This window comes from Podarcis filfolensis (assembly GCF_964270895.1).
Source record: "Podarcis filfolensis genome assembly, chromosome: 5".
In the NCBI taxonomy this organism is placed as follows: Eukaryota; Metazoa; Chordata; class Lepidosauria; order Squamata; family Lacertidae; genus Podarcis; species Podarcis filfolensis.
The window spans coordinates 52,257,454-52,284,343 of record NC_139608.1 but is presented as its reverse complement, the minus strand read 5'-3'; the positions used below and the strand labels follow the sequence as shown (position 1 = coordinate 52,284,343).

The 26,890-nt window shown below is 45.1% G+C and overlaps 2 protein-coding genes and 1 long non-coding RNA gene across 3 annotated transcripts; all 3 read left to right on the top strand.

The window, feature by feature from the left end:
• The first annotated feature begins 794 nt into the window (after nucleotides 1-794).
• On the top strand, nucleotides 795-9,523 carry PRDX3 (peroxiredoxin 3). Its single transcript, XM_083616754.1, has 7 exons — nucleotides 795-917; nucleotides 1,590-1,710; nucleotides 2,777-2,918; nucleotides 4,423-4,558; nucleotides 6,564-6,667; nucleotides 7,925-8,090; nucleotides 9,365-9,523. The coding sequence occupies exons 1-7, from the start codon at nucleotides 873-875 to the stop codon at nucleotides 9,416-9,418; spliced, it is 768 nt and encodes a 255-aa protein (XP_083472880.1). The 5' UTR covers nucleotides 795-872; the 3' UTR covers nucleotides 9,419-9,523.
• On the top strand, nucleotides 2,928-4,349 carry LOC310763908. Its single transcript, XR_014548909.1, has 2 exons — nucleotides 2,928-3,498; nucleotides 3,989-4,349. It is a non-coding gene; the product is annotated as an uncharacterized lncRNA (long non-coding RNA).
• A 2,583-nt stretch (nucleotides 9,524-12,106) lies between the features above and the next one.
• SFXN4 (sideroflexin 4) lies at nucleotides 12,107-26,508 on the top strand. The gene is made up of 14 exons (XM_083616743.1): nucleotides 12,107-12,215; nucleotides 13,594-13,659; nucleotides 14,355-14,429; nucleotides 15,114-15,140; nucleotides 15,229-15,283; nucleotides 16,088-16,113; nucleotides 18,515-18,568; nucleotides 18,667-18,750; nucleotides 18,850-18,912; nucleotides 19,565-19,652; nucleotides 21,434-21,549; nucleotides 23,036-23,121; nucleotides 23,972-24,089; nucleotides 25,581-26,508. The coding sequence occupies exons 1-14, from the start codon at nucleotides 12,177-12,179 to the stop codon at nucleotides 25,656-25,658; spliced, it is 975 nt and encodes a 324-aa protein (XP_083472869.1). The 5' UTR covers nucleotides 12,107-12,176; the 3' UTR covers nucleotides 25,659-26,508.
• Nucleotides 26,509-26,890: the final 382 nt, after the last annotated feature.

Sequence of the window (26,890 nt, the reverse complement as noted above, 5' to 3'; positions counted from 1 at the left end):
GCATGCAAAAATAATAGTTGGGAAATGGTATATGAGGAACTTAAAAAGATGCTTAAATTCACCTTCCCGAAAAGACTGGGAAGCCTTTTTGCTGGCAATAATAGGGGAAGAGATACCAAGGAAAGTAAGGGATTTATTTTTATATGCAACAGTGGTCACAAGAATAACTTAGGCAAAAAACTGGAAAGAAAATATTTATCTGACAAAGGATCGATGGTTGCAGAAATTAATAGTGTTTGCTGAGTTAACAAGTCTGGTGGCCAAAATAAGAAATTATGATGGGGGGAGGGGACAAGACGTGAGTGGGAGTATCTTGAAGAATACTTTTTAAAGGGTGGTTATCAAGGTTAACTAGCAGTTGGGATAAGCCTATGATCAGCAGTAGACAAGATAAGGGATCAGAAAGAATGAAAAAAGAATCAAGAAACATAAGGAGATGTAGGAAACCAAAGAATATGAAACAGGATGTCAATAAAAGATAAGTCGGGAAGTCTATATAAAAAAACGATAAGATGATGAATGGAAAATGTATATATATGTATATAAATAAACATTTAAAAAGGGAAGGGATGAGGTGAAGTATGCACAGGATTGCGTGCAAAATGAAGCAGTTTCAAGTCTGCCTGAAACGCACCCACGATAGGCGCGTCGCGCCGCAAGCCTGCTTCTTTCTCTGAGCAACGGGACTCAGCTTCAAGTTCTTGCGGGGCCCTTCGCGATTTGGGCGCCCCATTCGCGCCGTTAGGCTCGCCCCTCCCGCTGCTGCGCCTATCAAAAAGCCGCGGCCCCGGGCGACAGGTTTCGTAGCCCCACCCCTGGCGCTCCATGTGCCGGTTCCGCCTCCCGCGGCCAGTCCCTCTCTGGAGCTGAAAATGGCTGCTGTCACGGGGGCGCTAGGAAGGTTACTGAGGCCCTCGGTAAGTGCGAGCCCCGCTTTGCTCCGTCGCAGTTCCGCAAGTCCCGGCAAAGCCATGATTCCGGGCCCTAGGGGAGGCCTGCGGAGCCTGCGTTGCGCGCGCGTTGCGCCTCCGGGGCCGCGCTTTCCCCTTTCCAAGGCCTGCTCCCCTCCCTCTAGATAGACTATCTTGGCTTTTGCAGGCGTAGTGCAGTCTGCACGAGGGAAAGATCCGTACCAGCGACTAGTTCCACCGGCCCCGTTCCGAAGGCTAAACCGAATCTGCCCCGGGGACCCGAACTTGCCCTCTGAAAATAGGTTCGCTGGCAACTCGCTCCACCTCGAAGGCTGGCGCGGACGGATCAGGCTTCTTATTATTGCGCCGTGACACTTAACCAGAGTCAAGCCAGAGGTTCCCTGGCTTTTCCAGATCGGAAGCCCCCTTTCCCCTTCTGCCCCCCAGAAGTGTTTGGGTCGGGGAAAGAGCCCAAGTGCTTCTCTCTCCAACTCTGCAGCCTGCCAGTGCGTGTTGGGGAATTTGGGGGCGCGGGTGGATATTTCCCAGTTGCAGGAGCTCTGCTCCGGCGCGCAACTGTTTTTGGAGGGCGCATCTCGTGCAACGCCTAGATCTGGGTCCAGTGAGGCTCCTGGACGCCACCTTTGCCCGTAACGTTTCCCCGCCGTCTGTTTTCAGGTCTTCCCCTGGAGGGCGTGCGCCGCTGCCGGAAGGTGCCTTACAGCCGCCGCGGCTGCAGGAGGGCGGAAGTGCGCGGACGGTGGGGCGCCCGCTTTTCCTCGGCGGCATTTCAGCACTAGTAAGTGTGCGGCCGGTTGGAGAGCGCTGTGGTGGGGGTGACAGCGCGATCTTGCACTCTCCTACTCAGAAGTAAATGCACGTAGGAGCTCGTTTGTACTAACGCTCCATTGAATGCTCTCTTCCCAAGATAATGCCGAAGATCCTTCCTCGCCTGCTCTGCGTGTGGTGTTATTTATTTGGCCTGTTGTCCAGTTGGTTCTGCAGTGATTTAAAATCGGAGTAGCTTAAAAGAGATTTTGTTGCTTAAGAAACCCCATCATTGTCCCAGAATGCGTTACTGGCTGCTCAGTAGGAGTTTTTGCCAGCTGTAACATGTGAAAATAACATACATGTGCCTCGATGTTAAGGAATGTGCGTTAGTGTGCATGTCTCCCCCCCTCCCACATGCACACACTTTAGACTGCTTACTTCTGGACTTCAAAACTGTGTGTGTGTGAGGAAAGGAGTTGTAAGGAGTTGCACTTGAACGGACAAATCCTTAATAGGTATCCTCAAAATATTCCCCAAAGGCAAAGCTGGTAAGATAGAGAGCAGTTTACTGGCAACAGAAACCCGTAAATAAGTTGAGTTAAACCCACACGCTACAATACTGAATTCTTTACCAAATTCTGTCCTTCCATGGCCTGATTACAGAGCATAAACATTCCAGGCTATCTGTAAAGCCTTGGTTTTGAAATAGTGTTGAGATAAAAGCTGACACCAAGAAATAGGCTTCTCATATGTTAATAATAATCCCATTTTCTGAGTATGGATCCTTATGGGTTCAAAATGGCATCCACATGAGAGAGAGAGAGAGAGAATCAGCAGGTTTTAGGGATCCCCAAGGTTTACAGACGTTTTTGGGGGGGGTGGGGCGGTGGAAGAAGGAAGGCAAAATCTCTATAAGGTGGAAGGCTGGAAAATAGACCAATGAATCCTGAGATGCTTAGCAGTGGAATGGTGTGTCTTGGAAGAATCTGTGACTGGCTGGCACCCCGAACAGCATGGAGTACTGCAGTTCTTTGCAGGTTACACTTGTTTCTTCTATAATGCCTCTATTACATGCTTTATCTAACTTCTCCTAGGTTCTTCAAGGTTTGTTCCTGCTGTCACCCAGCATGCTCCCTATTTCAAGGGTACAGCTGTGGTTAATGGGGATTTCAAAGAGCTGAGTTTAGATGACTTTAAAGGAAAATATCTGGTTCTTTTCTTCTACCCTTTGGACTTGTAAGTAATGCTTCTATCACTTTTATACAGACTTTGCCTACACTCCTTTAACTAGCGGGTCCCTTTATCTGCAAAACAGTTAACTTGTTCTCGTTTGAATCCTGCCTATCTTTGTGCAGGATAGCCTGAGCCTTTTATGTAAGGTGTGAATGATAAGAAGTGAACTAGAAGCTGTCTTACCAATGCCTGTTGAAGGCACGGAGTGGGTGTGTTGCTTGGGGGTGGAGTGGGGTTCACATAGAAGACTAATGTCTTTACATAAAAAAAAATATTTCTTTGTATAGAAAATTTTTTGCTGTAGCTTTCACAACAGAGAATGGAACAGACAGAAACATCCACGTATGGTGGATTGTAACGAAGGGAAATTAAACTTTTGGAGGATCCTATGCTTCTGCATAAAATAGAAGAACATTAATGTCCACCATCTGAGCATTTCAGGCAAACATGCAATCAGTACTTCTAGTGGCTAGAGGGCAGGAATGTTACTTATTGTTGGTGGATAAAACTGAGAAAAGCATGCCTCTGACTAGCAAATTACTGCCAGCATGCATACTTGCCATACGATCTTGTTAGATGTACCGTATTTTTCGCCCTATAGGACGCACTTTTTCCCCTCCAAAAATGAAGGGGAAATGTGTGTGCATCCTATGGGGTGAATGCAGGCTTTCGCTGAAGCCTGGAGAGCGAGAGGGGTCAGTGCGCACTGACCCCTCTCGCTCTCCAGGCTTCAGGAAGCTATCCGCAAGCCTTGGGAGCCCGGCGCGACTTCCTGCCGGGCTCCCAAGGCTTGCGGACAGCAGCCTGCAGCCCGAAACCCGGGGAGTGCAGCGGAGCGCACCCCGGGCTTCGGGCAGCTCTCCGCAAGCCTTGGGAGACTGGCGGAGTTCCCGCCGGGCTCCCTAGGCTTGCGGATAGCAGCCTGTTCTGGGGGCTGGGGTCGGGGGAAACTCAGGCTTCCCCAGCCCCATGCCTGGGGGGGAAAAATATTTTTCCCCCTTTATTCCCCCCCCAAAAAAAACTAGGTGCGCCCTATGGGCCGGTGCGCTCTATAGGGTGAAAAATACGGTAAGTCACCAGCTTCCTCCTCATTGGAGTCATTCTGTGGCTCATCTTGATCATGATGATGATGCCACCAAACTTTGGAAGAATGGTGCCGCCTACAGCTCAACTTGGGATCCTTAGGAATGCCAGATAAAGTTGTCTGAGTAAGGATCTGTTAAACCTATTGACAGGGAATAGACCTCCAGTCTTGACGCTAAATTTCTCAACATGGTTTCATGGCAGAATGACAGTATTCCTCTGAGCTTTTTCCTTTGAACTAAAAGTCTGTGACCCCGAGGGCTTGTAAACTCCCTACCCCCCTTCTGCAGGCTTTATGCCCGGGATGAGCAAATACCTTTCCCTCTTCTCTGTTTGAATTTGCAGTGGGGAGGGGGAAGGGGCATTCTTGAATCAGGGCTGGCTCATTCCCCCTTCACCTTCTGGCTGTGTTTCTTCCTCTTAGCACGTTCGTGTGCCCAACAGAGATTGTCGCTTTCAGCGACAAAGCTAACGAATTCCATCAGGTGAACTGCGAGGTAGTTGGTGTGTCGGTGGATTCTCACTTTACTCACCTCGCCTGGATAAATACACCACGAAAGGTACAGACTGGACACTTTGCTGCTTTTCATTTAAAGCAGGGGTGATAAAACTTCTGCCTGAGGCTGAGGGCCAAATTCCCTTCTGAAGGCCACATGCCAGTGGGGAACAGGGCCAGAGGTAAAAGTGGATGGAGCAACGGGTGTGACTTTTAGCTTTGTGCAGAAGGCTAGTTTCTACATACACCTCCCCTTGCTCCTCCCATCTAGGCAAGCAAGAAGCTTTCAGGGGGAACCCTCACAAAATGACTAGTTACATGCTCACATATCTAGTGAATCTGATGAACTTGTATGTCCACTTCCTACAATATATTGGCTTTTTGTGTGTTTTCATTTTTTTTTAGCTTTTTTAATTTTTTTTTTACTGTACATCACCTTGTAATGCATCTGGGGAATAATAAGATTGAGGGTAGACCTGGTTCAGATGTAATGTTCAGCTATAGTTTGGTGCTCTGTACACAGGACCTGGGCTCATGCATGTCCACAAGTTTGTTTCCATTTTTAACCAGCCATCATTCTATGGTTACAAAACTTTGGGACCATTCATAGACATCCCAATCAATGACCTTTGCCATTTACTTCAGTGGGAGGGTGCTTTCCTCCCTAATTTTTGAGGAGCTGGAGAGTTGCAGAATAGTTAGGCTACAGAGACAGTTTGCTTCCATGATTTCACAATCCTTAGGAAGGAATCGCTCAGTTTGGCCTGATGTTATTAAAAACGATGTAGCTCACTTGAAACACATAACTACTATTCTTCTAACCATGTTTATATTTTCTTTCCTTGGAATAAATGGATAGGTTTGAACTATGAGAATTCCCTCCCCCCCCCCACCCATGTCTTCCTAAAGCAGGTGGGTGGGTGTCTATGAATATTTTCCCTAGCAGAAATAAAGTCCTTTTGCACAGCCCTCTTCTACAAGGATTGCTTTTTTCCTTATAACAGTTGTAACCAGAGGTTTTCAGAGCACAAGTCTATCCTCATGCTGTATGACGCTGCGTTACTGTGCAAAACGTTTCCTTAGCACAGACGGGACCGGCTGCATGCATTTATAAATGGCCTCACTTTGCTTACATGTCCCACAGCCTTGAAGCCAGTGTATTCATGTGAAGAAATTTATGCATAAGTCTTTGCAAAAGTAAAGTGTTAGTGGATCACCCAAGGTCAACAAGAGACGGACCTGGGAACACTTAATGAAGTTTGGCGGCCTTGTTTCAAGGATATGTTGTTTACCTTCGTTGCTCTGGAAATGTTGTGAAATTCAGTAGATGCACCCATCAATACTAATAACTATGAGTGCGGTGTGAAAGGCTTACATGTCTGCATATGATAAGCAACAGCACTATTGCAGCATTGAGATATAAAAGCAAATAATTGAAATATTTAATTCTTCAGTTGGTATATTTTATTCACTAGACACAAGAGGAAAAGGGGCTTTTTATTATTGCCCATTGATTTTGCGATTCAATAATCACACACTAACTGTATGGATTTTAATCGGACTTATTCCCTGTATATAAAAACAGTAGGTAGATGAACAGTAGGTAGATAATCTCCTTAGCAATTTGGATTTAGTGAAGGCGCTCCACTTTACTTTGGAGCCTCTTTCATGAAGGGAATATACCTTTATTCATATTATGCTTATTGCTTTTCTGCCTTTAAACCTACATCAAGCAACAATAGAGCATTTCATGAAAACCCACCTGCCACCCATGGTTGATTCCCTCTCCCCAGACGACTAAACGTGTCTTGGAGTTAATGTATCTGAAGCTTCTCATCACAGAGTCTCTTTAACCCAGAGATAGGGAATCTGTGGCACTCCAGATTTTGCTAGACTGCAGATCCCATCACTCCTTGCTGTTGGGCGTGCCAGCTGGGGCTGATGGGAGTTGTAGGCACACAGGTGGTGTTGGACCACAGGTCCTCTATCCATGCTTTGAAGCAGGGTTTCGATATGGACAGTCTCCAGTTGAATAAAACTGATGCCCTCCCCCTTCTTCTCTTGCTTAGAATGGCGGCTTGGGGCACATGAATATCCCACTTCTGTCAGACTTAACGAAACAGATATCGCGAGATTATGGTGTGCTTTTGGAAGGGCCTGGTCTTGCATTAAGGTGAGAGAGATTTATCTATTAGCTACCTTTAGCGTTTCTGTAATTGGACTGCACTAAGGCTGAAGCTTCCTTTTTAGTGACAGGAGTTGCCTAAATGTGCTTAAGCTCAGAGGAGCAGGGGATGGTCTGCTAGCTATAAACTCCACATACTTTAAAGATAAACTATGCTGGCTAAGCATACTTTTAGCAAACTTTCCATGATGCATCTAGCCTGATCTTCTACCTGACATGGTAGAGCCTTGGGTGCACAGGAAATGGGTTGTGTCCAAAATAGCACTAAGTGAGTCATTGCATTAGGAGAATGATTTCCGCATGAGCAGTGGGACTTCCTCCTCCTCCATGTGCCCCCTAAAACTGTTCTGGGGGATTCCCAAACCCTCCAGAGAAGATTTGGGTATGTTGCAAAGTATGCATGGGGCCGAGGTGAACAAGTTGTTGTACAAGTAGAACTTGCTCTGCTCACACATTTATTTGCGTCAATACCACCCATTTTTAATAGGGAGTATTCAAACATCCCTCTTTCTTTGCTGGTAGAGACCAATCAAAGCAAGTCTGTTAATCATGTGTTTCAGCTCTGTGAGTGCTAGAGAGAGAGAGTCAGAGAGTCCACTTTTAAAATGTTTTGGCGGAATCCTTGCTAGAGGTTGTGCAAGGCTTGGTTTGTATTTGGTATCAGAGACAAGATACATTCTTGGTATAATGCATGCATGGTGAGAGTTGAAACCCAGAAAAACCCCTCTACTAATGTCAGTCAGTTGAAAGCCTTTTTCAGATATCTGCTTTCTACTGTGCCTTGCGTTGCCAAAGTGTACAGCAGAGCTTTCCAAACTTCTCATGTTGGTGACACACTTTTTGGACATGCATCATTTTGCGACACAGTAATTCAGTTTTATTAGCTTGAACTAACCCCTTTCCAGCCCCAGAGGGAGCACGAGGAGCGTTCGTGCGACACACCTACCCACTGCAGCCGACACACAATTTGGAAAGCTCTGGTGTATAGGTTGCCATCCTGTTGCTGAGCTGTAAAATACTTTAAAGTGCAACCAACACCATGAAATAGAGGGAACACTAGAATCCCTCAAATGTATTTAAGTTCTACAAAACTATGAAATACTAAGTTCCATTACCATTATAGCTGCTCTCCAATGCGATGGGGAATATCTATGTGTGCAGCCGGTATGCATTTCAAACTGAAAAACAACTACAGCAAGTGCCCTTTGGGGTGATAACTATAAATTCTGCTTTATTTCTTTGAAGGGGTCTTTTTTTAATTGATCCTAATGGAATTATCAAGCACTTGAGCATCAATGACCTCCCCGTTGGTCGAAGCGTAGAGGAAACACTTCGCTTGGTGAAGGCGTTCCAGTTTGTAGAAACGCATGGAGAAGTCTGTCCAGCAGATTGGACTCCACATTCCCCCACGGTGCGTTGGCAAACTTAACATTCACAAACATTAATGTAATTGTTGGCAAACCCAGTGGCGTAGCGTGGAGGGTGCAGGGGGGGCCGGCCGCACCGGGCGCAACATCTGGGGTTAGGGCAAATCCACGGGTTAGGGGGCGCAAATCCACGGGTTAGGGGGCGCAAATTACTTGCCTTGCCCCGGGTGCTGACAACCCACGCTACGCCACTGGGCAAACCTCCTATCATCTATACAGGAGGGGTTCGTATCTGAGCTTATTGAAATTGAATGAAATTGATTAATGACTTAATTAAATTAAGACATAAATGTGCTTTGGGGCTAATCTAGACTCTTCTGAAATCTTGTTACAAAATAATGCATTTTTCTATCTGAGTGTTTTATTAAGGTAAGTTGCTACCCTGTTAACCGGACAGAATTAGAAAGAAATGTCTTCTGCTGGTATAACAATCTGTCATGCTACGTTGGTGCAATGCCTTTTGTGTCATGCACTTGTGTCACAGCAGCTTTGGTGTGCTAGCACTCAATTGAGTTATTTGTTGGGGTGGGGTGTGTTAAAGCAGGACATTGCATCCCATGTACACATATCAACAGGCTTTCAAATCAGGGTTTACCCTTGCACTTCCAGAATATTACAAGAAGGTATTCATCTTTTCAAATAAATTATAAGACTCATCATCCAGTGAACCCCTGCAAATTCACAACTGCTAGTGCTTTGATACACACCAGCCATTCAGCCTACTTGATGCGTGATCAAATACTCCCATAGAGCCTTTCCATTTATCATCTGTGGCTAGAGAACACACAAAGAACAGTTCTGAGCAACCGGCCCACATAGAAAATTGTGAACCATGTACGATGAAAGGATGTTGACTGGGAATGCAAAGCTAGCTGAAGCTGACAACTCGTCTTAACAGTCTTTCCACAAATGCAAGTTTCATCTGGTATTAGTGGAACCTAGCTAAGCGTAGTTGCTTGTATAAGAGCTTATGTTTTGAATGTAGGAGTTGATTCTCCTCCTACCATATTCACACTTTCCCCATGAAATATCATTTAACTTCAGTGTCATTAAATAATGTTAAATGTTTCATTTTTTTTATTTTTGTCTGAATGTGTGCTTGGTTAGCATGAATAAGGAAGACAAGGATTTAATATTTCTTCCAACTGTTCTTTTTAACATTTTTTGTTAGTGCATAGAGGGCATCGTTTATTTAACTCCTGTTTGGAATGAATATAATTTGGTACTGATCTTCTGTTTTAATGCTTTTGCTTTGCAGATCAAGCCAAATCCAGAAGAATCAAAGGAGTATTTTGAGAAAGTAAATAAATAAGATCATGAGTAATAATGAGGTAGAAGTAGACTACATTTCCTCCAAACAAAGCTGACTTCCAGAAAGAGCAACTATGATTGTAATAAAACTTTAAAATTATTTTAATATCTGTTGTGATGGAAAAGTTGTTATATTTTGCAAGGTGTTTACTATAGGGATGAGTGACTTTGTCCCCAAGTGGATTTAAGCAACACTCATGGTGTTTCTTACATGTAGCATACTCAGAAACAAAATAATGCCTACCTACCCATATTAAATCTGGGATATATCCATGCTTTTGAATTGCTTACAAGGTAAACTGCAGGCTTCCCCTTCTTTAAGGAGCTGGTTAGATTTTTAAAACAAAACAAACCCCATCCCAATAGGTTCTGCCTTTTCCACCTAAACAGCTCATACTTTTCTTTTGGCCATAGATGGGATGTATTACAGATGTATATTCACAGATTTAGGATCAAACTTGTTCTGCAATGGGGTTTTGTGCACAGATAAATGCAAGGCTTAACTCCTGCACCTCTACAAGGAAAGCCAACGCAACATGTGAATGGTGAACTGATAATTGAAGTGATTAAACTCCTGCAATATGGGACACCTATAGGATGAAATAAAGTGAACGATTAATGCTTTTCTTTTATAAATAAACCCAAGGTGAAGCTGTGAACCAAAAATCTTTGTTGGTGGTGTTGCTCAACAGACTCATGCCTTCTATGAAATTGTTGAATAGCTGACTTTGTCTATTGCCACTTTCACATGTATTTCATGGTATGCTTGTAATTATGGAGTCGATCCATTAATGGGTCTGCAAATTACTACAGCTTGTTTCTAGAATGATCTTGAACATCTGTATCAAAATATGCAGCTATGAATTAAAGACACTTCCGAAAAACAGAACTATAGAGGTTCGAACTATGACTCTCATCTTCTGGAAACAAGATGACAATCTATGAAGGAAACTCATTCCTCTTTTTGAAGCCAAGTTTTTGGCAACCACCACATCTTTTGGAGACATGTCATGATGGCTATATGCTACCTCTTGAATAAGAGACAGCGCCCCTCTGAATACCAGTCATTAGGGAACAGCAGAGGAAGGCTATTGTCTTCATGTCCTACCAATGGGATTCCGATTCAGCTGACCACTCTGGGAAGCAGGATGCTGGGCTAGGTAAGCCTTTGGCCATATGTTCTTACAAGAAAATACGCATTCACCCCTAATCATGTCACCATGGCGGCAATAGCAGGCAGTCCTCAGAGAATTTGTTCTGCCTGATGCACAAAGTTATGCACAATTACTTAAATTAATAATTAAATTTAACACAGTGGGGCTTGTGAATACACACTCATACAACTGGGCTTCATAGGAAAGTTTATAATGAGCACACATTCGGTTACTGTAGAATCGTTCAGTTTTGGGTAGGAAAGGGTACCTCTGGGCTCTCAAGAGAAGGCTGCACTGGGCTAAACTGCAGTTGAAACAGATTTTGGGGTGGGGGAGGGAAATACAGTTGCAATGACTAACTCAATGTTGCTCCTTGAGGGAAGAAGAAATTCCAGCACTAGATGAAGACAGCATCCAGTGGTGACTTTCATCTCACAAATAAATATTTCATATAAAGCATGTATAACATAGTGCCTACACTAACAGTGGTTCTTCAGGGTTTCAGATGGGACATTCGCAACTATCTGGAGATACCCGGGGAATAAACTTGGGATCTTCTGTAGGCAAAACAATTGCTCAGCTACTGAATTACGGTGCTTACCTTTGTGGTCCTTTGTGAGCTGAACGCTGATGCGTTAAGCATGTTTGAATCGGCCTTATTGTGTTTGGAGTGGGCTGGCAGTGTAAAAGAACTGCCCACTTGGTGCATTCCTCTGTGCTTTTGCCAGTCCATATTATTGATGGAGCAGCCATGACAAACGACATGGTTGCTGTCCCCTGCCTCCTCATGACTGAATCTTTAAATGGGTGTAAGTGGAATACAAATTGCTGTAACAAATAAATAAATGCATGCCCGTATGAGCTTCAGGAAAGAGGTGGGATACAAATGTAATAAGGGTACAGGAGGAGACCTCTCAGCATCTAGACCTGGCAAGCCTAGACATCGCGAGTGGTAAATAAAGGGGTGGATTCTCCCTTTCAAATACATAGTTTAAAGGGGAAAATTGAATCTGCATAAATGAATGAGGGGGTGCCCTTCATTTTCGTATTCCCTAGTTCTACACTTAAGTAGTAAGCCCCTATTTATTTTAAACCAGTCCAGGGGGGAATTAAGGTGCGCTATGTGGAGAGGCAGCCGCTTTGCCTGGCAGAGCTTCGTGAGCTGCTGCCCTCTCCCAGAAAATTTCACATCGGGAAAAGCTTTCCCCGTCGAATTTCTGCCTGTCGTGCAATTGCTAAAACCACGGGTCCCCTTCCCGGGGGAGGCGCGGCAGCCGGATCCTAGGCATGCTTACTCGAAACTTACTCCAAAGTAAGCAGCATAAAAACGCGCTCCTCTTTGGAGATCGATAAAGGGGTTGCGTTTTTGTTTTGTTTCTCAAATGCGCAAGAGCAGCGCCGCAGTTCCCTGCGCCTTTGACCGGCAAAGCAAAAACTATCCCCCATAGCCATTCATAGGTAAAGGCAGCAGCCTCTCGATCCAGCCACGCAGAGGACGCTTCGCGCGAGAGGCTGGGCCTGAGCAGAGAAGGGAAGTGGGCTCCGCTCGTGCGCCGCCGGAGCTTTTCCGGAGCAGACGCTTTCCGGCGTTGCGCGCTGAGCCTCATGGATTTGAACTGGCAGTTCTGGAGAAGCGAGGGCCAAGTATGACTTTGAAGCGCAGGGGTTATGGGGCGGCGGGGGGTTGCTGCAGATCGCGGCGAGTATAAGGTCGGAGGGAAGCATGTGGTGGAAGGGAGGAGGGCGCCCTTCCTTTGCTTCAGTGGAAGGAGAGAGGACTGTGCAAAGGGCAGGGGAGCACTGAATGGCGTTTGCAAGCGGGCGGCGGCGATCGGCGATCGCTCCTCCCTTTGCATTGATTTGCCGACACTTCTCCCTCATGCGATCCTATGCATGTCTCGACCACGCAGGTCTATTCAGAGGGGAGCCTTGCAGCGTTCAGAGAGAGCCTTGCTCCCATTGCGTGCAGGGGATTGTGAAACCCGAATTTCTGGGGCCCGGTACGAATTGCAGTGAAAGGCTGCCAACTGTAAATTGACAAAGCGGCGTGTGTGTACTACAGTCTCATTCGTAACAATTATCCCTCGAACCCAGCTCCCAAAGAAACATCTTAAACTGCTTCCAAAAGTGCAGTCCAATACATGCCCACTCAAAAGTATGTCCTGTTGATTTTAATGGGGCTTGCTCCTGATAAATGGATATATTAGGTTGTGGTACAGTACTCGCTGTGTCCTGCTGCTACTTGATCTTGGATACTCCAGAAAGCAGAAACTAGGTTAGTGGTTTGTTGAATGTGAATATTCTCAAGTGCATTTAACACTCCACATGTTGGGGTTGTTGGAAAATCTGTTGTAACATCTTAAAATGTATTGACCGGTTCACTTAGCTGCCAAGGAGATAGAAACAGATAGCTTCTCTGTGCAACTGGAAATAGCCACTCTGTGCAGCTGTATAGCCACTCCACCCTGTGAGTGCTCTCCAAACGTTAGGCCACCAACGTGGGATCCTCCAAGCAGGGCCATACATTTGGATATTAGCTTGCCACACAGGTTAATTTGGGGCAAGCATGTTAATTCACAGCTTGGATTCCTGGCTTGGTGGACATGGATTTTTATTTGGGTGCACATTTAAAAAACAAAACTCCAGTGTGTACTAATAGTTGTGAATGGTGCTTTGTGCGACACAATCCCATGTATTCCTCCCCAACCATGTTCAGTGCAGTTTTTTACCAGGTAAGTGTGTGGCCAACAGTGCACACGAAAGCTTATACCCAGAACAAACTTAGTTGGTCTCTAAGGTGCTACTGGACAATTTTTAATTTTTAAAAAAAATATTTTTATTTTCGTGTTGCTTTAGCACAAGAAAGAGACAGAGGGCAGTTTAGGAAGTTGAAATAAAAGAAGTGTTTAAGATGCGAATAGAATTAGATATTGGGCACAGATTATTGGCTACCTATGCTTGGTTTAGGAATAACTGCTTCACAAAATACCTGAATACTCAAAAAGCATATCTCTTTCTTTAGACGTTTTTTCAAAGGTTTCTTCATTGGGTAGATATTTTGGACCCTACGCTCCTGTTTATACCAAATGTAAGTAGCTTATCTATTTAATTTTTGTACCTTGATATTGATAAAGAGCCAATTCTAGATCAACCATGTTTCTCAGTCTGCGTTTTGAATGTCACGCCAGGCTAGAAATGTGAAGGCCTGGTTTTCTTCTGCTTCACCCCCCTTCAGTTATCCCCCCAATTGGTTTCCCCCCAATTGTTTCTCTTCCGCCTCCCCTCCGGGCTGCCACATCTCTTTGCAGGGCACACCTATGCATGTTTACTCCCAGGGGTGCTCTACTGATTATTATTTCCACTGATTTAAGTGAAACTTTCTAGTAAGCATGCATAGGATTCCCAACTTTAAATTCTCAGCCTCTAAAAATGGATCTGCAATTACCTATTTTGTGTGTGGAGCTTATATAATTATTCCACACCCACACCCACCCAGTGATGGGTTATATGTGATGTGGAAGATTTGTGATCTGATCTCCTGACATCTGATTTCCCCACGAGGATATGGAGGGCTGTCAGTGCTGATCAGAGCAGCGGCTCTGGGACGAAAAAGGGGGGTTAACCCTGTCGCCACGAGCTGCTGTTCTCCTGATCTAAATGAGAGGCAGCTGCTTTGAACCCAACCCTCTCTGCCAAAAGTACAGTTCAGATACAGGTAGATGATGAAGCAGGGTTAGAAACTGTGTGTGTGACCCTACCTCTCTGCTTTTGCTTGTAAAACAGAAGGAAATCCTCATATCCAGAACCCTTTTGCCAAGTAGTAAAGAAAACATCGCAGAGTCCTTACAGGACCAAAAGGTATCTGACCTTCTTCTTCCACTAACAACATTATGTATACAGTATATTGTAATTAATTACCATTTGCGGTATGCAAAGTGACAGGGTGACAGGAAGATTTTTCACTCATCTCATATATCTTCCCAACACCTGTGGGGGTGGTGGGTAACTGGGGATGCAGTGTGGCCCAAAAGTCTTCATTTTGCACCAGGGGGTGACACTTGCTTTCTGGGTATGGAAGGACTGCTCCTGTAGTTGTGTGTTTTAGTACTTTACAGCAGGAGGGAATTTCAAGGCCAATTAAGATGTGTGTAAATTGCCATGTGCCGTGTGTGACCTGATCATCCCTGGAATCACAGCTAGAGAGAGTAGATAGCACCTCAGTTTTGTCAGGGAACTGACAAAAGGCTAGAAGCCTTTCAGTGGAATGTCTGCTCCTTGTTCAAAATTGTTTTGAGTAATTTACAGCATCCCTGTAAAGTCTGTCTTCCATGTTCCTGATGGCTTCTACAGGATCTAGCTGAGAGGTCTTCCAGAGGCTGCTTGGGCAAAAATTTTATTGGTTAAATCTCTACTGCTGTGGTAAAATGCTGGAAGCATATTCCTGAAAACTCAAAACATAATGTGCGGGTGGGAGAGGGACATGATATGCAACAAAACTTACTCTAAATGATTTTTTTAAAATCCCTTTGTTTTAATGCTTAGATAAGAGAAGCCTGGAAGCTGAGTTTGGTGAGTTTTTATAACATGTCTAGGTATTCTTTTAGCTGATATTTAAAAAAAACATATCCTAATTCTTTGTTTGCTTTTCTCCTTGAAGGCTTCTGTACATCCTTGCACTGGCGAAACAATTCCTTTCTTACTTAGGCCTCCAGGTCAGTTTCCATACATAGTTTTTACTAAAAACTGTTTATATGCTTATACAACATTTGTGGTTTGTTATCCTGAGTAATATAAATACTGTTCAGCTTACTAGCAAATTGTATTGGTGGAATTTGTGCTAGTTGCTTCATAAATGCCTTTATTGCCGCTGCTGGGATAGTAGGCAGCATGCAACCTGTAATCATTTTTGTGCACTTTATGGATATGTGTTAGATATGGAGACCTCAGTTTTCATTTAAATGTACTTGCCTTCTAGTCGCTTGCAAGGTGCTGGTTCCAAGAAATGTGTGGAAGGTTCATTGCATTTCCCCCCACATAAACAATTGGTTCATAGTTTTTGCATTTTTCGCTCCAATAACTGACTTCCTTTTCTTATCGTGCTCCCTTAATTCCATAAATGACTCCACTAATCTCATAAATAGTCTCCAAAGAATCCTAGGAACAGTAATTTAAGGGTCCTGAGAGTTGTTAGGAGCCCCTATCCCCTCACAGAATTTACAAGTACCATAGTTCACTGGGGAGAGGCATTGACAGTTAAACCACTCTGGGAATTGTAGCTCTGTGAGGGGAATTGGGGGGGAGGGGAGTCTTCTATCCACTCTTGCCATCCTTAACAAACTGCAGCTCCCAGGATTCTTTGAGAGAAGCCATGACTTTCTTAAGTGGTGTGATACTGCTTTAAATGTATAGGGACCTCAATTAGACCACCGAGACAACCTACATAACCGTTGATTTTGCTGAATTAAAAAAAATATTCCTTCTCTCTCTCTCTCTCTCTCTCTCTCTCTCTCTCTCAGCTTTCCTGCCTATTTATGCTCCACTGGTGAGTAATGATAGTCATTTCCAGAGTGTCTGTGAGCTGCAAATATGCCAGTTTCCCCTTGCTGTAGTCCAGAATCTCACAGATTGAGTGGATTCCCCATTAAAAGAGCTACTCAAGGAGAAGTCTGGTTCGCTGCCTTCCCCAAAAAGGCAGGACTCTTCAGCCACCAGTCGCTTGCTTCACCCAAATTAACTGTTTAACTTGTGTAGTCTATGGTTATGATGTGCTACAAATCATTGTGTGTGTGTGTGTGTGTATGGGTGAGTGTGTGTGTGTGTCATTTAAAGGAAAACAGTTTTCATTCCTGCAAGATGTAGTGATGGTCACCAGCTACAAAGGCTTTAAAAGAGGATTGGACAAATTCAGGGAGATTAAGGGTGTCATTGGCTGCTACCCGCAGTGGCTAAGCTCTTAACTCTAGAGTCAGATTTAGCCTGCTTCTGAATACTACGTAGGAGAGGAGAGCGTTATTGCCTGTCAGTTCCTGCTTGCAGGCTTCTCATTGGCCACCATGAGAACAGGATGCTAGGTGGGCCACTGGCCTAGTTAAGCAGAGGCATTCTAACGTTATGTCAGTGGAACATACATGCACTAGTGAAAGAAGGAGCTATCGACTCAGCAACTGAAATTGCACTTGTTTTGACATGTCAGTCTGGATAGCTCAGTTGGTTAGAGCGTAGCGCTGAGAACATCCAAGATTGCAGGTTCGATCCCAGTATAGGATGGCTGCATATTCCTGCATTGCAGGGAGTTGGATAGGCAACCTCGTCCCTCCAGATGTTTTGGGACTACAACTCCCATCATCCCTGACCACTGGTCCTGTTAGCTAGGGATGATGGGAGTTGTAGTCCCAAAACATCTGGAGGGACGAGGTTGCCTATGCCTAGATTAGGTGATCCTCAGGGTCACTTCCATCTTTACAGTTCTATGATCCAGGGCCTATAAAGACTTGGAATGTATTCACACACACACGTGCACTAATAGTGAACGTACAGCTGGAATGCCTATCCTTTTGTTGCTGAAACAAGCACCACCCACAAATGACGGGCTCGTGTCAACAGGCTCGGGGAAAGCGGGTTTTTTTCTGAAGTACAGAAAACTTTATGGAAAAAAAGGAACATGGGGTGGGGGGAGAATGCAAACAGCCCAACAAGGACTGAGCATATTCAGAGGGCACTGATTGCTGTTGTGGGGAGGAGGAAGTGGGAAGCTTAGAGGGAAGGGAATTGTAATGGAGTATCCTGGAAGGGGGTGTGGCTGATAGGTTGGGGCGCTGAGCAGAAGCACTCTGCACAACAACATTGTAGCTCTAAACAGCATGTGGACTTAAGATGTGCTTTATGGCAAAACTTCCACTAGGCACCCTTTGTTTCTGAATATTGCAGTAGATGGAGAGAGGTTTTCTGTGGAGTGCATTCCATGGAAATGCATCCCTTGCATATGTACTGTAAGCACGCTGAATTTGGTAAACGTACATGAACCTTGTATGTAAATTGTCACACAAGAGGATTCCTGTATATGCTGGATTCATGCAGCTTTGTGTGTAGGGCTTTTGTAATGTGTGAATGGCCATAATTGAAGCCTAGCTACATTATGCTGTATGGTGTGGCTGCTATTCTATTCAGGCAGTGTTCGGCAGCCATGGGTGATGTGGGCCTCAGGGTAAGAAGAATGCTAGCATAAGAAGCGTGTTGTTAGTTCCCCACCCTGCCAATGTTATCTTAATTCCTTCAGATGTTGCTGATGTGGCCTGGGAGCAACCACATTTCTGTGGCTCCCATTTTGCTGCTTGATAACACTGGAGCTGGGAGAGATATTGGCCAGTGTGTATTGCTGCTGGATCAGTCTCTTTAAATCAGGAATGGGAAACCTGTGGCCTTCCAAATGTTAGATTATTTGCAGAAATTGTATACCATCAACATTAAGGAGGAGGGAAGAGGCTGTGAAAAGCATGAAGTCAAAAATAAAATTGCATTGTTTAAAATACAAAATGCATCACAAATCAGGAAATCAGCTTAATTCATCAACAGAGCTGGAGGACCCCTCAAGGAAAGGCTGGCTGACTTCGCATTGTTGGACTCTCAATTCCCATCAACATTATGGGAGTTGTAGTCCAGCAACATCTGGCAGGACCACAGGTTCCTCACCCCTTCTTTAGGTTAAGAGTGGCTAACCTGTGGTCCTCCAGATGTTAGACTTCAACGTCTCCCATTAGCTCTAGCCAGCAGGGCTAATGAAAATGATGGGAGTTAGTCAGGCAACATCTGCTGGGGGTGGGAAGCTGCTTAGGTGTGACAGCAGAACATAAAATTATCACCTGCGCTATCCAAATTGTTGTTGCTGAAGTGTGTCCTTGTGAGATTGTCAATACTTTCCCCCCTTCATAACATTTTATTCACAGGTTGTCGTTACTTTATTACCACACAGAAAAACATCGTCAGCTTTTATTTGCCAGGTAACGAGCAATCAATTTTCTGTTAATTTGTCATATATTTATTAGTGGACGTATTAACTAACGTTGAGGTTGCGTGCTTGTCGTCTTGAATGTTGCAGTACCTTTTCCATTACTATATCGCTGGAGTCAGCTTGGCAAATGGGAACCCTCCAAAACAAGACGAGAAGAAAACTACAGAAATGGTAAAACATAGCTATGTATTTTTAAAAGGCCTTATGAGGTGAATGGTGCCAGCATTGTGGATAATGAATTTCCTCTGATTGTGCGTTTGCTTTTTATAGGTGTTTTCACGAAAGCAATTACTTCTCTCCTTTGGGGTGATCACGTATGCCTCCTGCATGGGAGTATGTATTACCAAATTTTATCCCACATTCCCTTCTGGGGTGGGGGGCGGCATTTGCCTTTTTACAGTAGACCGTAAACATCTGAGGGTCTCGGAGCTGGTAAGGGGTTTGGTCTAGGGAGAGCAGGTGTGTCTGGGGGTGGTGTGTGGCCTGAGGAGGCTGCCTTTGCCTCACATTTGCCCTTTGATGGGAAAAAGGTTCCTGCATTGTAAGCAACTGGACTAGGTGGCCCTTCTAACTCTATGACTCCCTCTCATGTTTTGAATTTGACTTGCTGCTATACAGCAGGAAATGCAAGGCCAGAGCCACACCACACATTTAAAGCACCACAATATCACTTTAAACAGTCACAGCTTCCCCCAAAGAATTCTGGGAGCTGTGATTTGCTATGGGTGCTGAGAGTTGCTAGAAAACTTCTAGTCCCTGCCCCACCCCCCACTTCAAGCTACAATTCCTAGAGTGGTTTAACAGTCAGTCCTTCTTCACAGAGAGAGTGGTGTTAATCTAGGACCTTGGCTTCAAATCTCCACTCAGTCATGAAGCTCACTTTGTGACCATGGGCCAGTCACAGTCTCTCTGCCTAACCTCCCTTGTAGGAAAGGTGGGATATATATGTTGTAATAAATAAAAGAATTCAGCCTTTTGTCTCTAGGCTCTTCCTCACTACTTTGTAACTCGTTATAACCTGAGTCCTTCCGGGCAGCGCGTCTTCAGGAACTTCATGCCTGGCCCACTTACAGGTAAGAAAACAAGAAAATCATTCAAGAACCTTTCAGATGGAAAGCTGTTCTTTCAAACTCTCCATGGTTAAGACTGGGAATGGGCACTTGCTTGACTTGCTTGGTTTTAAAAAGGACCCCTGACCATTAGGTCCAGTCGTGACTGACTCTGGGGTTGCGGTGCTCATCTCGCTTTATTGGCTGAGGGAGCCGGCATACAGCTTCCGGGTCATGTGGCCAGCATGACTAAGCCACTTCTGGCGAACCAGAGCAGCGCACGGAAATGCTGTTTACCTTCCCGCCGGAGCGGTACCTATTTCTCTACTTGCACTTTGATGTGCTTTCGAACTACTAGGTTGGCAGGAGCTGGGATCGAGCAACAGGCACTCACCCCATCGTGGGGATTTGAACTGCTGATCTTCTGATCGGCAAGTCCTAGACTCTGTGGTTTAAGCCACAGCGCCACCCATTTTACTTGCCTCCAAATAGAATACAGCAGGCACGTCCAACAGGTAGGTCGTGATCTACCAGTAGATCACCGAACGTCTGTGGTAGATCAGTGATAGATCACTGGCTCCCCCCACAGAAGGTCAACAACTTTGAGCTGAACCCCCCAAAAACAGGGGTAGGTCACTGCCAGATTTTAATTCAGAAAGTAGATCTCAGCCTCATGGGAGTTGGCCACCCCTGGGATAAAGGATCTAAACCAGGGGTAGGCAACCTAAGGCCCGGGGGCTGGATGCAGCCCAATCGTCTTCTCAATTTGGCCCACGGACGGTCTGGGAATCAGCATGTTTTTACATGAGTAGAATGTGTCCTTTTATTTAAAATGCATCTCTCAGTTATTTGTGGGGCATAGAAATTCGTTCACCCCCCCCCCCAAATATAGTCCGCCCCCTCCCAAGGTCTGAGGGACGGTGGACCAGCTCATGGCTGAAAAAGGTTGCTGACCCCTGATCTAAACCATTCACTCAGCTTTCTCCTGGGCCTGAGTGGTTGGATGGCAAACAGGAGTGGTGGCAGTTTACTGCCTTGCAGCGCAGGGGTTTGGTTGGAAACTGGTCCCTGTCCCCTTGAGCTGGTGGCAGCATTGGGGTATTAAATGTTCCAGGAAGTGTGCTGCAGATGAGTAACCATAAATTTTCAAGTTTCCCAGACATGGAAAGCCTGCACCTGGTTGTCCTGCCTTGATAATGGACTGGATGAGAGCCAAAAAAACTGAGGCTCAATCCTGACAAGACTGAGGCACTGTTAGTGGGCAGTTCCCTATACTGGATGGGTGGGAGGTTGTCTGCTCTTCATGGGGTTACACTCCCTCTGAAGGAGCAAGTACATGGCTTGGGGTACTCCTTGGTTCTTTGCTATCTCTTGAGGCTCAGGTGACCTCATGTTTTAAGGATAGAGTCGTACCTTGGATCCTGAATGCCTTGCGAGTCAAACGTTTTGGCTCCCGAATGATCAAAAACCGGAAGTGAGTGCGACCGTTTTTTGGAACCCAAATGTCCGACGTGACTTCTGTGCTTCTGATGGAAGCTCCTGCAGCCCATTTGAAGCCATGCCTTGGTTTTCAAACATTTTGGAAGTTGAATGGACTTCCGGAATGGATTCCGTTCAACTTCTGAGGTACCACTGTATTGCCATCAAGCCTGAAAGTAATCCTTTGGGAAGTCTAGCTTCTTGTGAGACTTGGCAACAGCACTCAGAATTGCCTGAATATGTGATACAACGTGCATTCAGTGTGAATGTAAAAATCACCAGTGACCTACTTTTTGACAAATGTTTGCGTTCCTTTTCTTTTGCAGCCGTCTTGTGTGCGTTGAATGTGATGGTAACTAGAAGCAGTGAGTATGAGAACGGGATTGAGGTCATGGACAGCCAAGGCCAGGTCATTGGGATGTCTCAAAAAGCTGGAGAAAAGGTAAGTAAAGCAACAGGTATTTCATTCTTCCCCTTCTCAACCTCTCGTGGGGTGGGAAGCAATGTCCCCAAATCGGGCACCTGTGCTCATCAGCTGCCCCTGACCACTTTGACGTAAAAAAGCCTGAACTGACTCAATCCTTCCTTCTCCTTCTCCTGCCTGGTAACACTTAGGGATTCCTCCTTGATTCCCCACCACCAATGCCTCCCGTGGCTGTCTGCTCACTTTTCTCATATTTCATCCATTTCCCCAGCTGCCTTTTTCAAAGGGGTGCGTTCAGTATGCATCCCCAGTGGGGACAGAATCTTGTTTGTCTCTTTCTCTGTGGGACACCTGGGACATGGCTATTTGTGGTAGAACCAAGGAGGACTTGGCTGCTTGCTCCATAGCTGACCATGCTGCTGGCAAGACTGGCCTTGGAGATGGCTTGGTGGTAGAGCATCTGCTTTGCATGTAGAAGGTCCCTGGTTCAATCCCCAGCATCTCCAGGTAGGACTGGGGGAGACCCCTGTCTGAAATGCTGGAGAGCAACTGCCTGTCCAGACAAGGCAGTACTGAGCTAATGTCCCATATTGTGACTTTTCCACAGCCCAATAATCCTCTACCCCACCAAACGTTCATGACATGTTGTTCATATAATGGAAACCCCTAGCTGCAATGGGGAAACAGATGCTTTGGATCCCAGCTCCATCAGCCCCAGTCAGTATAGTCAATAATCATGGTCGTTGAGGGTCATAATCCATCTAGAGGGCTGCAAGTTCCCCAATCCTGACAAGGTTTTCGATATTCTGGTGCACCTCACTGTGACAAGGGAAGCTAAGGGGGTGTCTTAGCATATGGTGCTGTGGTCTAAACCACTGAGCCTCTTGCACTTGCCGATCAGAAGGTCTGTGCTTCGAATCCCCATTTTGGGGTGAGCTCCCGTTGCTCTGTCCCAGCTCCTGTCAACCTAGCAGTTTGAAAGCACGCCAGTGCAAGTAGCTAAATAAGTACTGCTGCGGCATGAAGGTAAACTGTTTCCGTGCGCTCTGATTTCCATGACGGTATTCTGTTGCACTAGCAGTGGTTTAGTCATGCTGGCCACATGACCTGGAAAGCTGTCTGTGGACAAATGCCGGCTGCCTCGGCCTGAAAGCAAGATGAGCGCTGCAACCCCATAGTCGCCATTGACTGGACTTAACCGTCCAGGGGTCCTTTCCCTTTACCTTAACAGATCTGCATTTAGGATAAATTTAGTAAAGTAATGAGAGAGAGAGAGTTCAAGTAAGTTCTGCCACCTTAACACACTTCGTTGACTTTCGTTTTCTCTCCCGTTTTCCCTCCCGCCCCCCATTGTGCCACTTTGAGCCTCTTTTTAAACAAATGTACCTTCCTAATATTTTTGTGTGATAGAAAAAAGCAGGATTGTTAGACAGATTGCAGCATAAGTACACAAATCTTTATTGTGACATTTACTTTCCTCTGTATGTTTTCTCACTCTCCCTAGGCTGTGGAACAAACAGCGCTATCCAGAGCAGTAATGTTTGGTACAGCAATGTTTTTTCCAGAGGCTGCTCTACAGCTCTTAAAGCGGTAAGGCATCTTCAGCGTAGGTCCCTTAAACAAAACTCCCATTACCTTGCTACTGGAGTGGTCCGCAGCTATTCTTATTTCTGCCTCTTGCAAGTTTCTTCACATTTCTTGGATCAGAGAGAATGTGGCTTCATTCTCAAACATGAGTTCTGCCCTGACCTGTCGCCCTCCAGCTATTGTCTTCCCCATCATCCCCAGACATCATGACCAGAGGTCAGGGATGATGGGAGTTGTAGTCCAGCAACACCTGGAGGGCCACAGATTCGGAGGCAGAAGCAAGCCACTGACTTGTAGAAGTCTCTGCATCTTCTCACAGCAGTAGGCTAACCTCAGGGATTTTCTCACGTTCTGCAAAAGGTATCGTGGGTCTCTAACCTGAACACTTTTACCTTGAGCATAACCCTGGGAATGTAAACTTACGGGTGGTAAAAGCCCTAGTGGGAAAAGTCTAAGGCAATAGAACACTTTGTACTTCGACCCAGAAGAAAGACCAAAATGTTCATTTCAACTTAAATGCATTGAACGATGAGACAACTATCCTTACAGTGCTGGATTAGCAGCAGCTCATAGCGGTCTTCCTGAGTTATTCTTCCAAATGTCTTCCAGCACTCCTGGTCCTCAGATAGCTCAGTTGGTAGAGCATGAGACTCTTAATCACAGGGTTGTGAGTTTGAGCCCCGTGTTGGGCGAAAGATTCCTGCATTGCAGGGAGTTGAACTCGATGATAATTCGTGTTCCCTTCCAACTCTACAATTCTGTGATTCCATACAAGAGAGCTTGTGACTGGTTATACAGATGCCTATACAGTACCATGCTATATAATAATCTACCCATGCCATCTCTTTTGCAGCACAAGCAGTTTACTTCGAAAGCCATTTGTTTTGAATCCGCTGAGATATGTTTTGACAGTTGCAGTCCTTGGAGGAATGGTACCCGTTTCGCTCAGTTGGATGCCACCGATTGGCAAGGTAGTTCTTGCGTTCTGTTCTCCTTGCAAATCTCTGCTGGCAGTCTTAAGGGCAAAAAGCATTGAAAGAATCAGAAAGGCAGAAATCTACCCAAGCTGGGTTTGCATGTGGCTCCTTGGAATTTTCCTTGTAGCAGCTCCCAGTGTCCCTAGAACGGCTGTGTTTTAAATATGAGTTGCTATGGGGAAAAGAGAGAAGAAAACCTGGATGGAGCACAGGGCCTGGTATGATGACTAAGTTTTCAAATACTTCCACATCAAAGGTGCAGATTTGGCATAGGGGGTGTTGTGTCTCCTAAAAGTCAGATACCTTAACAAAAATGGGGACCTTTGAAATAAGGTCCCACCTGCACTACACATTCAAAGCACCAGTGCTTTTTTCTGGGGGTACGCAGGGGTATGCATACCCCTAAACATTTTGTGAATCTAAGTTTGGTCTCATTGAGGGGCAGTATTTCAATATGAGTAGGAAAATGAGGAAGACAGGAGTGCCTGGCATTCTCTGGACCATGGGGTCACAAAGAGTTGGACACAACTAAACGACTGAACAACAACAAAGGAAAATGAGAGTACCCCTAAACATTTTTTTAGAAAAAAAGCACTGCAAAGCACTATTATACCACTTTAAACAGTCATGGCTTCCCCCAAAGAATCAGGGAGTTTGTTAAAGCTGAAGTGGGGTCCCTAAGTTATTTGGATGGTATCTTGCAGCCCTCCTTCTGGCAACTCCTGCAGCCAAGCAGGTGCCAAATGTATCGCTCTGCTTTCCTTTGGACCATTTCAGCGAAGCCAAGATGGGGGACATATTGTCTGGGCAGCTCAGGACCTCCATAGGTACTGTGCAGGCTTGCTCCCCAGCGACCTCACTTTGGTATTGCTAATGAAGCAAAAACAACATGGGAGGGCAACAGTTAGAGTTTCTGGTCTCTGCAGCCACAGCAGGTGCTGTGATTCCTCACCTGTTTGACTTCACCCTCAGAGGCACACTCCATTGCCTCCTGAGACAGACAGATGCCAACAACAATAACAAGTTTGTTAAGGGTGCTGAGAGTTGTTAGGAGGCTCCTGTTTCCTCACAGAACTACAATTCCCAGAGTTCCCTGGGAAGAGGGATTATTGCAGATGGGGCCTACCTCTCAAGTTAATACAGGGGTTTGTCTCCTGTTCTAGAGACTGTATTTGCTAACCTATAACTAGAAACAGCATTGAAATGTGGCAAGTCATACTGAAACCCTTTCCTAAGCACATTTATATGTCATATTTATTTTCAAGAGGGATAAACTTCTGAGTAGTTCTGTTGTCTTCAGTGCTAATGCTTTAGAGATTCTAGCATAAGATTTGTGTTATACGATTCCTGTAACACACTTATTTTGTTTGATGATCCTAATGGAAATATGTTGACTTATCCTTGTGCACAGAGCTGAACTCATGTGGTGTACCTAAAAAGCGGTAATAAGTTTGAAATTGTAAGAACTTCATGTCTGTTTTCCAGATAAAAACAAGTGATCTTGAACCTGAAATAGCTGCTTCCACGGAAGAAACAGAAGTCTTCTACTACAAAGGACTTTAATGTGGGCACTTGATAATGACCAGGACTGCTGTTCCTGGTATATCAAAGTATTCAAACTTACGGAAGTGAACATTTGGTATCTTTCACCTAGGAAGTTGTTGATTATGTTGAAAGACATGAATCAACATTTGATCAGACCCATCTTCTGTACATCTGTTTAATGCAAAATCTCTACTTTCTGATGCAATCATGTATGAAAAGAACAAACTACATTTTGTTGAGAAAACTCCCGACATATTACTAATGCCCTTCAATAGGGAAAAGGTTTAATTGTGTGAAATACCTGTGTGTATCCATTGAAAGCCTGTGGCAGAGAACAAAAGAACAATTTAAAGTTCCCCCAGCCACCCAGTGATGCTTTCGGCGACTGCCAACTTCTCTAAAGAGAACATTATGTGATCACTACCTTCTGGTGAAATTTAAGCTGCTTCCCTGGTCGAGCTGGATCTTGGTTAAAGCTTCAGAAAGGCTATGCAAATTGTACTGTGGTTTACCCTATGGCAAGAATGTTGTAGCTTGTGGCGTGGGCCCTACAAACTTCCCTACCTCGTCACTAAACCGTTCACAGCTTGCGGCTTGGGAGCAGCTTTCAATAAGGGAAATATTTTCTATATAGAAGGAAAGTGCTTAAAGTGCTGTGAGAGGTGTTTGGGGTAGAGGAACTAGAGCAGTAGCAGCCAATATGGCACCTGCCAGCTGTTGCTGGACTACAATGCCCATCACCCTAACCACTGGCCCTGCTGGTTGCAGCTGATGGGAGCTGGTATATGGAGAAACACTTGGGAGGGCAACAGGTCTCGTCCCCGCCCCCCCCCCGTCCTTATCTATTAAATATTCATACTTGTGCAAATGTTTCATTCAAAAGTTTCAACTGCTGTCAATCTGGTAAAGTTGTACTGAGCATTTTTTAAAGAGGTGGGAACAGAAGATTATGCGTAGTTTTATCACTGCCAAGGTAGCCTGTTTCATGCTGCTCACAGAACTGGCTTTATCGCTGTGTCTGCCCAAACAAGAGTCAGTGTTAATCCAGCAATACAGATGCAGGAAAATGTTTTTCTGCTTAATAATCTGGAACTAGTACTTGAAGAATCAGTGTGTACTCTACTGAGGTTGTACTCTGCTCTCCCTGTAGGGTCTACTCCAGTTCATTAGTACAAATGTAAATAGTGTGATTATCCTCAGGATCCTGATTGTGTTCTGATTAGGCTTTGGTGTGTGGGGGACACACACAC